At 39.7% G+C, this 13,553-nt stretch overlaps 2 protein-coding genes across 2 annotated transcripts; one reads left to right on the top strand and one right to left on the bottom strand.

The window, feature by feature from the left end:
- Positions 1-525: 525 nt before the first annotated feature.
- LOC143453055 (general transcription factor II-I repeat domain-containing protein 2A-like) lies at positions 526-1,361 on the bottom strand. The gene is made up of 2 exons (XM_076954207.1): positions 966-1,361; positions 526-870 (listed from the first exon to the last, which is right to left on the bottom strand). The coding sequence occupies exons 1-2, from the start codon at positions 1,359-1,361 to the stop codon at positions 526-528; spliced, it is 741 nt and encodes a 246-aa protein (XP_076810322.1).
- Positions 1,362-7,658: 6,297 nt separating this feature from the next.
- Positions 7,659-12,043, top strand: LOC143452867 (uncharacterized). Its single transcript, XM_076954005.1, has 13 exons — positions 7,659-7,938; positions 8,105-8,252; positions 9,154-9,341; positions 9,426-9,573; positions 9,645-9,684; positions 9,822-9,984; positions 10,097-10,257; positions 10,319-10,490; positions 10,595-10,668; positions 10,738-10,921; positions 11,057-11,164; positions 11,246-11,348; positions 11,408-12,043. Exons 1-13 carry the CDS (start codon positions 7,708-7,710, stop codon positions 11,554-11,556), a joined length of 1,869 nt encoding a protein of 622 aa, XP_076810120.1. The 5' UTR covers positions 7,659-7,707; the 3' UTR covers positions 11,557-12,043.
- Positions 12,044-13,553: the final 1,510 nt, after the last annotated feature.

Genomic DNA, 13,553 nt, shown 5'->3' on the forward strand with positions numbered 1-13,553 from the left:
TCAGATGAAGCAAGAACCAGAACATTTTCTAAATGGGCGTCGGAAATTCGGGATCTTAGCTTGCTCTTCGTGAATTTCATTGTCGAAAACATTTCTTCACATGTGTACGTGCTACCAAACATCGATGCCATTTCTTTTGCATTGTTGGTCAATCTAGGATAAACACCACTTTCAAGAAGGTACTTTTTGTAAAAGTCAAGCAGCGATATGCCCTTTGTATGAAATTTTGCCTTCAATTCGTCACTGCATTGCATTTCAATGAGGTCCATTTGAAATTTTTCGGGAATGGTATTGGCGTCCACATCAAACGGAGTACTGAATAGCCTGAATTTATTTTGTAGAGAACGAATGTCGGCAAAGCGTGAGGGAAATTCAGTAATTAAATTTCGTATCACAGTGACAAATGTAGTGTTGCTACTAGGTTTGCTTTCCTCCAGTATAGGAAAGTGAACATAATTTTCTTTGTCCAGTTGACATTCCCAGAGTCGCAGTTTTGTTTCAAATGCGAGTATGTGCCTCCACATCTCATGTATCAGTTGTTTTTTCCCCTGAAGTTGCAAATTCAATTTGTTCAGATGTGGCAAGATTAGATACCCATTCTAGATTACGAAATTCTGTGGCGTTAATGCTTTTATTTTCAAGGAACGTTGCTATTTCATTTCTCAGCTCATACACTCGTGCAAGCATAGCTCCTCGACTTAGCCAGCGAACTTCGCAGAAATACAGGGCATCACCATATTGATTCTCTGCTTCTGGTAACATCTGGCGAAACTGTCGGTGATTCCGTTTGTGAGACAAAATCATATTCACAGCTTTCACCACTGTGTCCATAACACTCTTCAAGTTTGTTGTCTTGGCGCACAACGCCTCCTGGGGAATTAAACAGTGTACCTTTGAGATTTTGTCATTGCGTCCGAGATCTTCCAAGTGTTTTTGAAGCAGAGCAACGGCACCTTTATTTTTACCGACACCAATTTTGACAGATCGAGGTTCAAACTGTTTGTGCACTGCAACAGTGCCTTCAGAATATCTGCTCCTGTTGTAGTGCCCTTCATAGGAACTAACTCAACGAAATCTTCAAAAATATCAAAATTTGAGCTGACTCCACGAACGAATACCGCAAGCTGAGCTGTGTCCGTTGTATCAGTGCTCTCGTCAATAGCAATTGAAAAGTATTGCAAATTTTTTAGACAATCTTGTTGGCGAGTTTTTACATCCTGTGACATTTCTTCGATTCGTCGGGTGACAGTTCTTGCAGAAAGGCTAACATCGGAGAATAATTTTTTTTTCTCCGGGCATATGACTTCGACAACGGCCATCAAACAGTCTTTCACGTAATCACCATCAGTGAAAGGTTTCATGTTTTTTGCAATTACTTTGGCGACCTCATAGCTTGCCTGAGTGTTTTTTCTGATTCAGTGTTTTGCTTTTGAAATATACTTTACTGATTTTCTAAGCAGAGTTTAAGACGGTTAATTTTGTCTTTTCTCGTTTGGCCTCTGTACTCCGAAAACTTCGAACGCTTTGTGTCACAATGACGCTTAATATTAAATTCCTTGTTTACAGAAACAGACTGATTGCAAATTAAGCACGTGGGTTTACCAAAGTGTAGTATGGAAAAGTACTTTTCCGTCCATTCTTCATTAAAACCTCGGCACTCATCATCAACCTTTCGACGTTTCGCTAACATCCTAAATTATAACAAACTTTAGGTTAAAGCTCGTGTGCGTCTCTCTTTGTATCTATAACGACTAGTCTAGTCTACTCTACAGACAATCTCGTACTTATTACGAGATACTAGTCTACCGCCTTCTCACCAGATTTATGGCGTAACAATAGACTAGTACGACGTACTTATGGCGTAACAACCACAATTTTTTCAAACACTGCTAACACTGCAGTTTGAAACTCAATAAGACACGGCGGGCCGTATTCTTGTGATAACTAATCAATATGTCTCGGGCCGGACGATTTCGCATGGCGGGCCGTAGGTTGCCGACCCCTGCTGTATGGGCTAATGAAAGCGCTTCAATTCTGCTACAGAGTAAAGTAAAGGTCCGCGGGTTGAATCGTCCGATCACCGATTTCTACAGGTCAGTTGCCGACATTCCAGTTTCACTTGAGGGAAATTATGAAGAAGATGGATTCTTTTAATCACACTCTTTTTTTAAAAGCAATGAAGTTTCAGTCACTTTAGGTGCAGCAGTGCTGGATCACTCACCCGATCATGAATTGGAAATTCCGGCTTATGCGGATTATCCGGGAGAGAATTGAAAAAAAAGTATACAATTGTTAATGTATTGTGTGACCGCCCTTCGACGCGGCATGCTGTCAATCAGTTTGCAGCAATTATCTGAAGAAATTTCTCTCACCCAAACTTCTTTTATTGCTGTTTGAAGTGCATCAAGGCTTGAGGGATGCTTTTCTGAAACTTCAATCTTCAAAGTTTTTTATCGGATTCAAATCCGGACTGTTTCCGGGCCACTCCAACCTTTGGATATTTCTTTGCTCCAAGAATTTCTTTACCACCTTGCTTCGATGACAGGGAGCAAAATCTTGCAGTTGTGGACTCTCATAACAACTTAACATATTTTTCACCATTCATGGTGGTTCAAGATCCAGCTAGACCCATGTAGGACATTGCTCCCCAAATCATTTGGCTGGGGAGGGGGTGTTTCACAGTTGGTGTAGTGTACTTTTCTTCGTAGCCTGCTCCAAACCCGGAACAGAGATCTGCGGTACAGTACACTCGTCTGAAAAAAGCACCTTTCCCACATTTGTATATCGCAGCTAGCATATCTCTTTGCTGAGTCCACATGTTTCTTCTCCAACGCCTGAGCCAAGCGTCGTTTTCGGGTTGGCCTGCACGATTGGAGACCTAATTCCAAAGACGACTTACGTCAAATCGTTTTGGTACTGACCACTGTGCCAGTTTCCATCAGCTTAGCCTGAAGTTTTTTTTAGGAACTTATTGGAAAGCGATTAACCATCTTACGCGTAACACGGTCTTTTCTACTGATAAACCCTTGGTAAGCCGGACCTTTTTCTGTATTTGAAAATGCCCTCATTTCGGTATTTCATTATGCACAGCTGGTTTGCTAAACTTCATCTTCTTCGCAATTTGCCGTACAGAAAACTTTCAACTGCTTAAGGTTATTATTTGAGGCCGTTTTTCCACACTGAGAGATAGCCTTTGGCCCATTAAACTCGTTCTTGCAAGCAACGTATTACTTTATTGATTGCACTTTTGTCACATGTATGGTTGGGCATGTACAGTAGGCCTACTTGTGCGTGTATGTAGCCCAGGTTGACTCAAGTTAAAGTTTTGCTTTTTACGCTTAAGACTTTTGCCAACGTTTTGAGGGTTATTTAGTTTGTATCTTGCCTGATTTTGTTTCATTTTTCAGCTGAGCTGGTTATAAATGCATTACAGTATTTCTTCCTGGATGCTTCCTTCCGATAACAAGGGAATGCTGAGTTATTGGTCATCTTCGTCGTTTGAGCGTTTCTTCTTTCCACTTCCAGACTAGATTTCCGGGCATGAGGTCATCAGCCATGTGATTGTGTCTTCGTCCAATCTTTTCAGACCACGCACACCATGTGGGGGCCGATGGATTGGGCAGTCATTGATGACGTGGTGTGCTCTGTTGCACCACACCGTCGGTGTCGGCTATGAAGTCACAGAGACTGGAGGTGTTGTTTTGCCACTCAGTGCTCCACATGTGGTTCGTCCAGTGCGCCGCACTTAGTCCAAGGTCTTCTGCGCTACTGAGTAGCTGTTGTGCGGCTAGCACAAAGGGGTGTCTTGATTTCAGTCGCTGCTTTCCAGTTGGTGGTCGCTGGAGTGTGGTATGGAGAAGGTGTTCAGTGTCCAAAGCGCGGCGAGCGAGAGAAATCATGGCTCCTTTGCGGCGTAGCTCAGCAGGTTGGATGCCTGCAAGGATTGGTAAATAGTCTGTTGGAGTGGGACAGAGGCAACCAGTCACAATACGCAGCGCGTCGTTTATGGCGGGTATGAGAGCTACGACACCACACTGGTGCGCAGTGCTCGGCGGTGGAGTGGACAAGTGCCAGGGTGGCCATGCGAAGGGTTTTTGCGCCGGCCCCCCAGCCGCCTTAGGAGTGCGACGCGAGCAGATAGTTTATTGCACAGTGACTCCAAGTGTCGACGATACGTGAGTGCCCTGTCCAAGGTCACGCCGAGGTAGGCTCGGCGCTGTAGGGCAGGTGTTCCCCATTTATACTGATGCTTATCTCACGCTGTGCTTCCTTGTTGTTAAGGTGGAAGGCCGCCGACACTGTCTTTACCTTGCTGAGCTGCAGCTTCCATTTCTGGAGATATGCAGTGAGTGTTTGCATGTCTTGGCTAAGATACCTCTCCAACGGCTGCCAGTCTCCGGCAGAATGCAGGAGTGCCAGGTCATCTGCATAGGCATATTTCCTGGAGGTGGTGGTGGGCAGGTCGTAAGTGTATATGTTGAACAGGAGGGGAGCCAAGACGGAGCCCTGTGGGACGCCGTTTCTGAGTCGGCGTAGTCTGATTGGTGAGCTAAGACACACGGAAGCAGACGAGACAATAAAGCAACCATGTGTTTCATTACTACTAATCTTGACAACCCTGTGGAACGTATGGCGGGGATTGGAGACACTCCAGCTTATGTAATAAACATTTATATTGTATTTCGCATCAAAATTTTTAATATTTGGTGTGGCCTCCTTTCGCTTCGATGACGGCCCTGATTCTTATGGGCATGCTTTCGATTAAATTTTTGCAACGGTGTCCAAAAGTTTTCCATAGGGTTAAGATCGGGACTGTTCCCACTGCAGAAGAGTAATTTTCTTAAACCTAAAAACATTTGTTACTATATTTGAACGATAGCATGGGGCTACATCTTGCATAAAAATGGTGCACATGTGCAGTTGTAGCTTCTCCTTCATTGAGTGGTTATTGGTTGTAGAAAAGAGTCCGGCTGTACCTTTGTTCGAAATGGCTCCCTATGTCATCACAATCGGTGAATTTTTCTTCATTTTCCTGAAGGTAGACGGACATTTGTTTTCTTTGCATCAAACTGTTGGACACTTGATTCGTGCAAAAGAACTTTTCTTTGCATATATTTGATTTGTTTGGTGTTGTATGCCGAGCCAACAGTTTTTCATACTCCAAATCGCTCGTTATGCATCTCTTTTTTGTTGCGAGGCGATGCCATTTTGACATACCGTATCAAATTGCCGTTCTTTCCTAAACAGTCCCTGAGATTCTATGTTCTTTTTGTCAAACCATGCGCATACGCCGCAGTTGTAGCTAGGTCCCTTCTGTGCATAAGGGATCCTAATCGAAGTCGATTTGGTTTCACCAAATACAGCGTGGTGGTGGTATGGGCCAACGAAGGTTACGTGGGAGTGGAATTTAAAGTGTTGTTTACAGCAGCTCAATCACAAACTGACCATGGCAAGTTTTCCTCGTTGAGATTTAAAACAAGAACGGAATTTCATATAAGAGTAAAACAGGTTAAATAATTTCCTTTAGAACTCGGATAAATTTCTTTCGTTAAATTGTTGTTAGTTGCTAACCAGTTTATGATACTTTTCTCATTCTAATCAGGATGGTAACCCTCTGGGTGCAGGAAGCTTTTCCTACTCCCGGTTGTATGTTGTTTGTAACTACCTATTCCATCCAATAATACGCATTGAAAAGTTACATCCACACTGACTATACACCAGCCGTCACCTACATTGTTTGCACGTTGTGAAACTTACCTCCACCCGCGTCATAACGAAAAAGAAACGTGACATGTTTGCGCAAAAAATATGTGTAAAAACTTAATTGTTTACTACAAATACTTCGAGGTAAGCTCCGAAACAACATTTAAACGTTTGCACTGGATCGAAAATCGAACTTTGTAACAAGTCATCACAAAAACGCAAATAACGTATGTCCGCAGTTGTGCTCTTGCACAATTGATATTGTTTGATATTTAGCTGGTGCCATGGTGTTGCTAGAATATTTCATTAACTTGGAAAAATTGAAACTTTAGTGATTTTACTCACCCATTGGTTTGTCCAGGTTCGTGTTATAACGGACAATCTTTTCATTGTTACATTAATAACTAAGATAATTCGATCGATGTGCGATTAATGCACAGTAATATAAACCATGTTTCATTGCATCGTCTCTAGCGTTTTTCTTTAACGCAATCGTCATTTCCTTCTTTGAAGAAATCCTTGATTAAACCGGAAATAATTCATGGCATTGTTCCTCACAAGATAATTCCTTATTAAGCTAATTGGTTGCACAGTATGGCGTGATTTCAGGGTTACTAGGGTTCGACAGAATACATTTTTAACGATCTAATGCGAAGGAGCAATTTTGTAAAAACACCTTCAGCTTGCACAGTTACAATCACAAACTTTCACTGTTAAAGTTCCAATCGTTAGATCTCATATTTGCACAACTGTAATACAAATACACAAAAATACTTTGAGCTTTCAAGGTTACATTCACATACTTTCACAGTCACAGTTACAATCAGCTACTTTAGATGTCATACACGCACAACTTATTTCAATGTGAAACAATTACCAACTTGTTATACGTTACGTAGCGAAACGTTAAATAGAGTCGCAACCAAGTCATCAATCTCGAGTCTCAAATCCAGTCTAATCTTTCAAAAGAAAAGACGCGACGAGTCATTTGGTAAGTAAGACTCTAGTCAAGTCATCTGATATTTAAACCAAACTAAATGGAAAGCAAAAGCAAAAATACCGTTTCTGTCAACAGACGAGGTTTGGAATTTTTTTAATTTCATTCTTTTCCCATTTTAAATTACATTTTAACGTTTATCGAGGAAAAAATGTTACAAAATGCAGAAACCTAATGGACAAGAACTGTCTCGAGTCAAGTCATAAACGCAATTTTATAAAATGAGACCCGAGTCGAGTCAAGTTTTGCAAAAAATGACTTTTAAGCTCATTTCAGTTACCTCCAAATAACAATCCCGGTTTTCCCGTTAAATAAAATAAAATCATGAAATTCAATCATAAAATTCCTGGTTCCCAGTTTTAGATTTATGCTGTCAATCCTTTATGCTGGCAAGATTGAATGTCATGTAGATAAGCTTCATGCCCATATAAGGGATAACGGGAACGATTTTGCAACAAACAAAATTGTGCCCGGATATTTGGCCGCTTATGTTTGTTTTAAAAAACATATTTTGTTTTTGATAGAAGCCAAATTGAATCATTTCGACTGGTTTTCGAATAGTCAAGTTTTGCATCAACAACATGTCATGTCACTTTATTGCATTTGTTACTTTACTGGAGCGGCAATTTGCTAACAACTAGATGGCGGTAAACCATTTAATTACGTAGCGCGACTGGACCTCCTTTGAAAATGGTGCACATCTATACCATAACCGGTTAAGCTGATTAATTGTGAGCGATTATACAGTACAGTATGTTGCTGAATGTCCATGCAGTGTACAAGCACTACATAATATACTGCGTATTATATTTAGAACATTTAACGTGATCCTAGAATGTAGCATTTATTATCTTAATCGCATTGTTTCATCACAGACTCGTATTTCCGTAAATTGCCATGCTTTGTTTGTTTCTTTGTGATGCATCCTGCCATATGAGCCACATTTTATGCCGCGTAACATCTTTTATCACTTTAGTTGTATAACGAGGGAACCTGGCGTCTGTAAAATGTTTGTCGGTTTCATATTTCTTTTACTTGTTGTAGTGCTGGGAGCTGGAGTAGATGCGCAGTGTTCATCAGTATCAGATTTTAATGTGGTTTCCAATTTTGGAAGTGTATCATTGCCAAGCGGCTGCCCTGTGAGTAATGCCACTATTAATCGGGACATAAATGGAACGACGGTCGTTTTTATTGGGAAACAACGAGACACAACCGTTTCTCCTGGATTCCGATGCTTGGTGATTTAAGTAGAAATTGAGATTCAATGATTAATCATCTCTTCTAAAGACGTAAAGTACAGTTTTTATTGTGAGCGCAACCGAAAGACAGTTGTTACTTTACGGGAGACCCATTATTACGTTTGTATACAGACTGATTTTATTTCGTCATGATTTATGTATTTAGTTTTACGAAGGAAGCTCTACGTCCGGCACGTTTCTGGGGACAATTGCAGAATCATTGCCGGGTTGGGTTGAATTACCGCAAAATCTAACTGAAGGATTCATCCACTGTGTTGGCGAAGCAACATCGGCTTCTCTGATCCAAATTACAGGTGATTGGTGATAGTTCGTAGTTTTTATTGATGCCGGAAACATCAAGCATAAATATTGACAGCACCATACTTTAATCTTTTTGTTTTTATCGACGTTTCAAATCGATCAATCGATCGATAGAAAGGCCCATATTTAAGGTACACCCTCAAGCCGTATAGTTTTGTTAGGACTTTTCGTCAACAGCGACCAACACCATCTATTCAGGACACAAAGTTTAAATTTTCTACGTCAAATGTCATTTAAGCTTGCTGCTGTTTCCATTTCCTCATTCTTCATTGAACTTGAAGTTTGCACTCATATTAGTTCGCCCGGGTTCTATAGGTCGATTCAATCCACTTACGACCACACCAAAAATGAATAAACCCAGGTAGACTCAACCAAGGTCTGTCAGTTGAACAGTCCCTGCGCTAAAAATTCCTGAGTTTAATTAATCGTTGGTTGAACTGACCCGATCACCTTCTTATGCTCTGGCTTTTGTGTCATCGCCATACAGTAGTATGTTATGTTTGCTTGAAGACTGTGATAAATATTTAACGTTATTGGTTCGTTTCACGAGTTGACGCAAGCTCGGAAATCAGAAATACCCAACAGTAGTTGTATGAGGAAAACCGAGCAACATTAATCCACGAATTTAAAGCTTAGTTCTTGTGATATTTTCTCATTTTGCTCCAATCTTGGTGTATATTTTCTCATGAATTGTTTTGAGTTTAAGTTTCAAATAGAATAATTTTCGGCAGTTTTTTTACTGTTTTCAATTTGATTTGGGATGTTTGAAAGACGGAATCGCTGAATTATCTGTTGCGCTAAACATTTGAGATATAGATAAGATATAAATACTCATCCAATAATAAAACCTAGGTTATTGTAAAGCTTAAAAATGTTTTTTTATCTTTTTCCAAGTGCCAACATCAAACGTAACATCGGTACATGTTGTGGACAAATCTCTGATAAAGGTAGAATCACTAAATTTTCCTGCCAATTATCCAAACGATTACATCCAGGAGACGGTGATAGAGAGCCGCCAATCAACCTCATATACCGTTACCTTCAATTCTACATTTGGACTTGGCCCTTTCCTTCCTCTTTTTGTGAGTACAACGAATGAAATTGTTATAAAGTAAATTTAGGGACTTTGTAATTTACGTGGTTTATCTCATCTGATATTGGCGCAGATAACATCGGATGAAGGGACAGGATTTGTGTATATTAACACAATTGCTGCTCCTGATCCATTTGAAATCACCGGAAAAGAAATAAAAATACAATTTGTTTCAGACGCTTTCACCCCGGAAGCAGGATTTCAAATAACATTTGAAAAAAGTAGGCATTTGTTGTTGAGATTTTTTCACTTTAACAAACTCACAAAATCTTTTTTGAATTTTTATTTCCAGAACAGCTTACTTGCAGCGACCAGGGTCAAGTTAAAATCAGGTGATTAAAAGTTAAAGCTTCATTAAAATTAATTCGACTAATAATTATTAATGATTATCTTCTATAGCTTTGGTCATACCGCTTGAAGCCCTTGTAAGATTAGTTTGACCGACATACTGTGCTATTGGTGTTTTTAGGTTATTAAACCAAACTGTGTACGATTTATGCGGAAATGAAGACGGTTACGTCATAATCAGCTCAACTCCTGTCGACGATGTGAACTTAGTTGACCCCGAGTGTAAAGCAAACGCAAATGATCCAAATTTCAACCTTGGTTTGTCCAATTGCTCGTTATTGGAGGTATTTTCCATCTCATTAAAAAATTAAGGCAAAACGAATTATTTTATCGGATGTTTGTTTCAGGCAGATTACGATACTGTCAACTAAACATTTTTTGTGACGTACCACTTAGATCACAGACGACGTTCTCAAAGCGCACTTTCTTCTTCGATGTCTTCCTAAATTGAATGAGTCTGAACCGATCCAGCGCTACATGGATGGATGCTTGAACCTTACGTGCGAGTACAACAGGACAGAACTGCTTGAAACTGGAGCGATTGTTCCCGAGATCAAGTGAGTATTAGACGTTTGTTGCAACATGTTGACGCTCGTTGCATTGATCAACTTTCAACAGGAAAGTGGAGCTGGATTCTGTTGAGCAAGAAGGAAGATTAGGAGTTAACATTTTCTTCACCACAAGTCAGTCTTATTCGATTGAACTCGATGGGGGTGCTGAGGTCACGGTTCCGGATCCCGTTTACACAAAATTAGAGCTGAGTACATCCGACGAAGCTTTTCACGTTCAGGTTTCAAATGATAAGCGCTTGAAATAACTGAAATGTTTCTATTTATGATTGCTGCCATACGTCAGAGATGATGACGTCATTTTATGATAATGTTTTTGATTTAGTTAAAGGAATGCTGGGCGACACCGAGTGAAAACCCTAATGATGAAGGAACAAGATACAACATCATTGAAAACAGGTGATCTGGCTATAATGCAAGAATGACCCTTGTTACATATTTATTGACGTTTCTTTTGTAATCTAAAAGTTGTCCAGCTAATAACCCATTTGAATCCGATGATTCAATCGAAATTGACCGGAACTACCTGGAAAAAAATGCTACCTTCAATTTTAAGTCCTTTGTGTGGTCAGAGAATGAAGAGCAAGCAATTTATGTTTATTGCCGCGTCACCATATGTCACGAGGATGTTGACTCTGGATGTCCGGCTGCTGTAAGCTTGCATGTATCTTCTATAAAAGGGTCACTTGTATTAAAGGATTTTGGAACTTTAACTTCATTTGAAAATCGCTTGAACTTAATTACGTTCCTTAAAGGATTTTTTACTATTTTGTCATAATTTTATCAGCCTGGTTGTACTAAAAAAAGGAAACGTGACGTGTCATCACCTGATTCGCTCCTGGTTGCATCCGGACCTATCTTCATCAAAAATAGCAGGAAGAAGAGTTGTGAGCAGGTAACAACTCACGCGTCGTATTTGTTTTGTGCAACATATTTGAGGAAGATTTTTAATTTTTGTTTGTTACATTTTTTACAGTCAAACGGTGGCTGCAGTGATGTGTGTGAGATGCGTAACGATGATGTCATATGCATGTGTTATGATGGTAAATTTCTTGGAGAAGATGGAAAAACGTGTCAAGGTAAACTTAATGCGATTTCGCGTTTCTTTATACCATTATGACGACATTAATTACGTCAGGTGTTGAGAAGTATGAAGTTATTGAAGGGGGAAGCGATTCCTGGATCCTGGTTGGTGTCATCGCAGCTTTCTTCATCGTAGTTGGTTGTTTGTTTGTGTGGAGCAAGAAAGATGGAAAGAGCAGAGATGGCACCCGACCCCTTATTTGAAATCGATGAAACAGACTAGATCCCTGCTACGTTGTTGTCTATTTTGTAAACAAGAATTGCTATCATTAGTGACGTCATTGATACAACCATATTATTACTTACGTCGAATGCTTTTTGCAGCAATCTGGATCTTCTGTTTATCGCGCCATATAGAAAAATGCGTATGACGTCATAATTTGCAAACTTTGCTCATAATATAAAATTGAACTCGTATGTGACATCAAGTTTTAACATATCTTCAGGTTTGACATGATCACAACCTAATTGTCGGCTTAATAAATTCTGACTTGTATCCTCTGTTCATGTAAATTTGCGATCTTACTTCAGAGTCGTGTCTTTGTGGTTATAGCTCATGACAAAATTGAACGTTGTTGAAATTGTTCGACATGGATGAGCAATGAGATGATTTGTTAAAAATGTGTTTGTGAAACTTGTTCCAGTTAAGATATATACCTGTGCTTATTATTCAATACAACTCTATACTGCATGACATCCGCGTGTACATTGTGGGGCAATACCATGCCAGGTTTAATACTTTGTTCAATCTAACAGGAAATGTCCTTTAAACAGCTTAAAATGTGGACAGGTGTTTAATTATCTAAGTGCCATATCTGCCACGACTATGGTCATCCAAGCCTCTCTGTTATTTAACTGTGACGCATTCAATTTCTTCAACGCTGAAAACGCAATAATTATTAATCCAATTTATGTCTACTGTAGTAGTAAACTTCTTTGATCATACCTCTTCAGGAAAGCTGGTTTAGTGGTCGGCCTTGCTAGAAAAACAGGCTAAAAAAGTTAAGAACTGCCGTTACGGACCAAAGCATGGAATTATGTCGGTGCCTGTCTCAACAACTCTGACTTATCGCTTCGTTATTATAAGCAGTTCATTTCTGCATTTGATACAAAATATGTTTGCTTTATGCAGCCAAAGTGAGACCGCTTCATTAAAATCACTTGTACGCTGTGGAACGCTATTGAAACATTTTTGTACACTCGTTTTCTTGTTATGGAAAACGTGTCTTGTTTAAAGTAGCAAGTTTCCACCAAGCATTTGTGTTCCTTTTCTTCAGCAAAAACTTAATCAATTAATCTTAAGTTTAATCAGTGAATATTTTGTAACGGTTTGTCGTCAGCGATATCACAGAAACTGGCTTAAATCAACTGCATATTAAGCAACAATAGCAAACCATGTTTTGCAGTGTCTTCTTTAGCGCATTGCTTCAACGCACACGTCATTTCCTTCTTTATCTAAATCCTCGATTAAATCGGAAGTAATTGAGAAAATCGATTGTTACACGATGACTTCTTACAAAGCTGATTCTTCGAAACGCCTGGCGTGATTTCAGAGTTACTGAGGTTTTACAAAAATGTTTTATTATGGTTTAGAAAATAAGTGCACTTTAGCACTAAAGATTTTACGATTGCATTATACCAACATTTTTCCGCAATTTTAACCGTGTATATTAACGTAGACTTTATATACGCGCGCATAAATTCGATTTGAACCATAACTTGAATATTATACAGAACGTTAATATAAAGTTTAACTTTAAGCTTGACAAAGTTGTTAATCTCATTCAAACCGCTAGCAGATAATCAACCATTTGTTGTTTTATATTAGATTCCAATACGATCTACAGCAACTCTTTTACGCCGTAGGAAATCGTTGCAGTCGTAGCTTGTCCTCATCTGTGCATTCAATGTTTTTAGCACGTTTATTAGCTGTTCACATATACCACGAGACCTATAGCTAATTTTAAAGTTGCCATCTGTGTTCATGCACATTAACACGGCTCTATCAGTTACCGGATTGAGAATTCACAACCAGTGTCACCGGATTCTGTAATTTCGGACAATTTCCGTTTCTACATCAAACTCGGGATCATCAACAACGCCCTACATTAGAGTTATGTCGACCAGAAACCGGGCTCCAGCCTGGGATGGCTTTTCTTGTACACCGGGTTTTCGTTTCCAATCCACTGACGTACAGCATT

Source organism: Clavelina lepadiformis, chromosome 4, assembly GCF_947623445.1.
Source record: "Clavelina lepadiformis chromosome 4, kaClaLepa1.1, whole genome shotgun sequence".
Lineage (NCBI taxonomy): Eukaryota > Metazoa > Chordata > Ascidiacea > Aplousobranchia > Clavelinidae > Clavelina > Clavelina lepadiformis.

Coding starts and splice junctions, on each gene's coding strand:
- LOC143452867 (XM_076954005.1), top strand. CDS start 7,708: ATGTTTGTCGGTTTCATATTTCTTTTACTTGTTGTAGTGCTGGGAGCT. Junction 9,985..10,096: donor CCAATTGCTCGTTATTGGAG/GTATTTTCCATC, acceptor CGTACCACTTAG/ATCACAGACGACGTTCTCAA. Junction 11,165..11,245: donor GGAAGAAGAGTTGTGAGCAG/GTAACAACTCAC, acceptor CATTTTTTACAG/TCAAACGGTGGCTGCAGTGA.
- LOC143453055 (XM_076954207.1), bottom strand. CDS start 1,361: ATGAAACCTTTCACTGATGGTGATTACGTGAAAGACTGTTTGATGGCC. Junction 871..965: donor ATCTGTCAAAATTGGTGTCG/GTAAAAATAAAG, acceptor TTAATTCCCCAG/GAGGCGTTGTGCGCCAAGAC.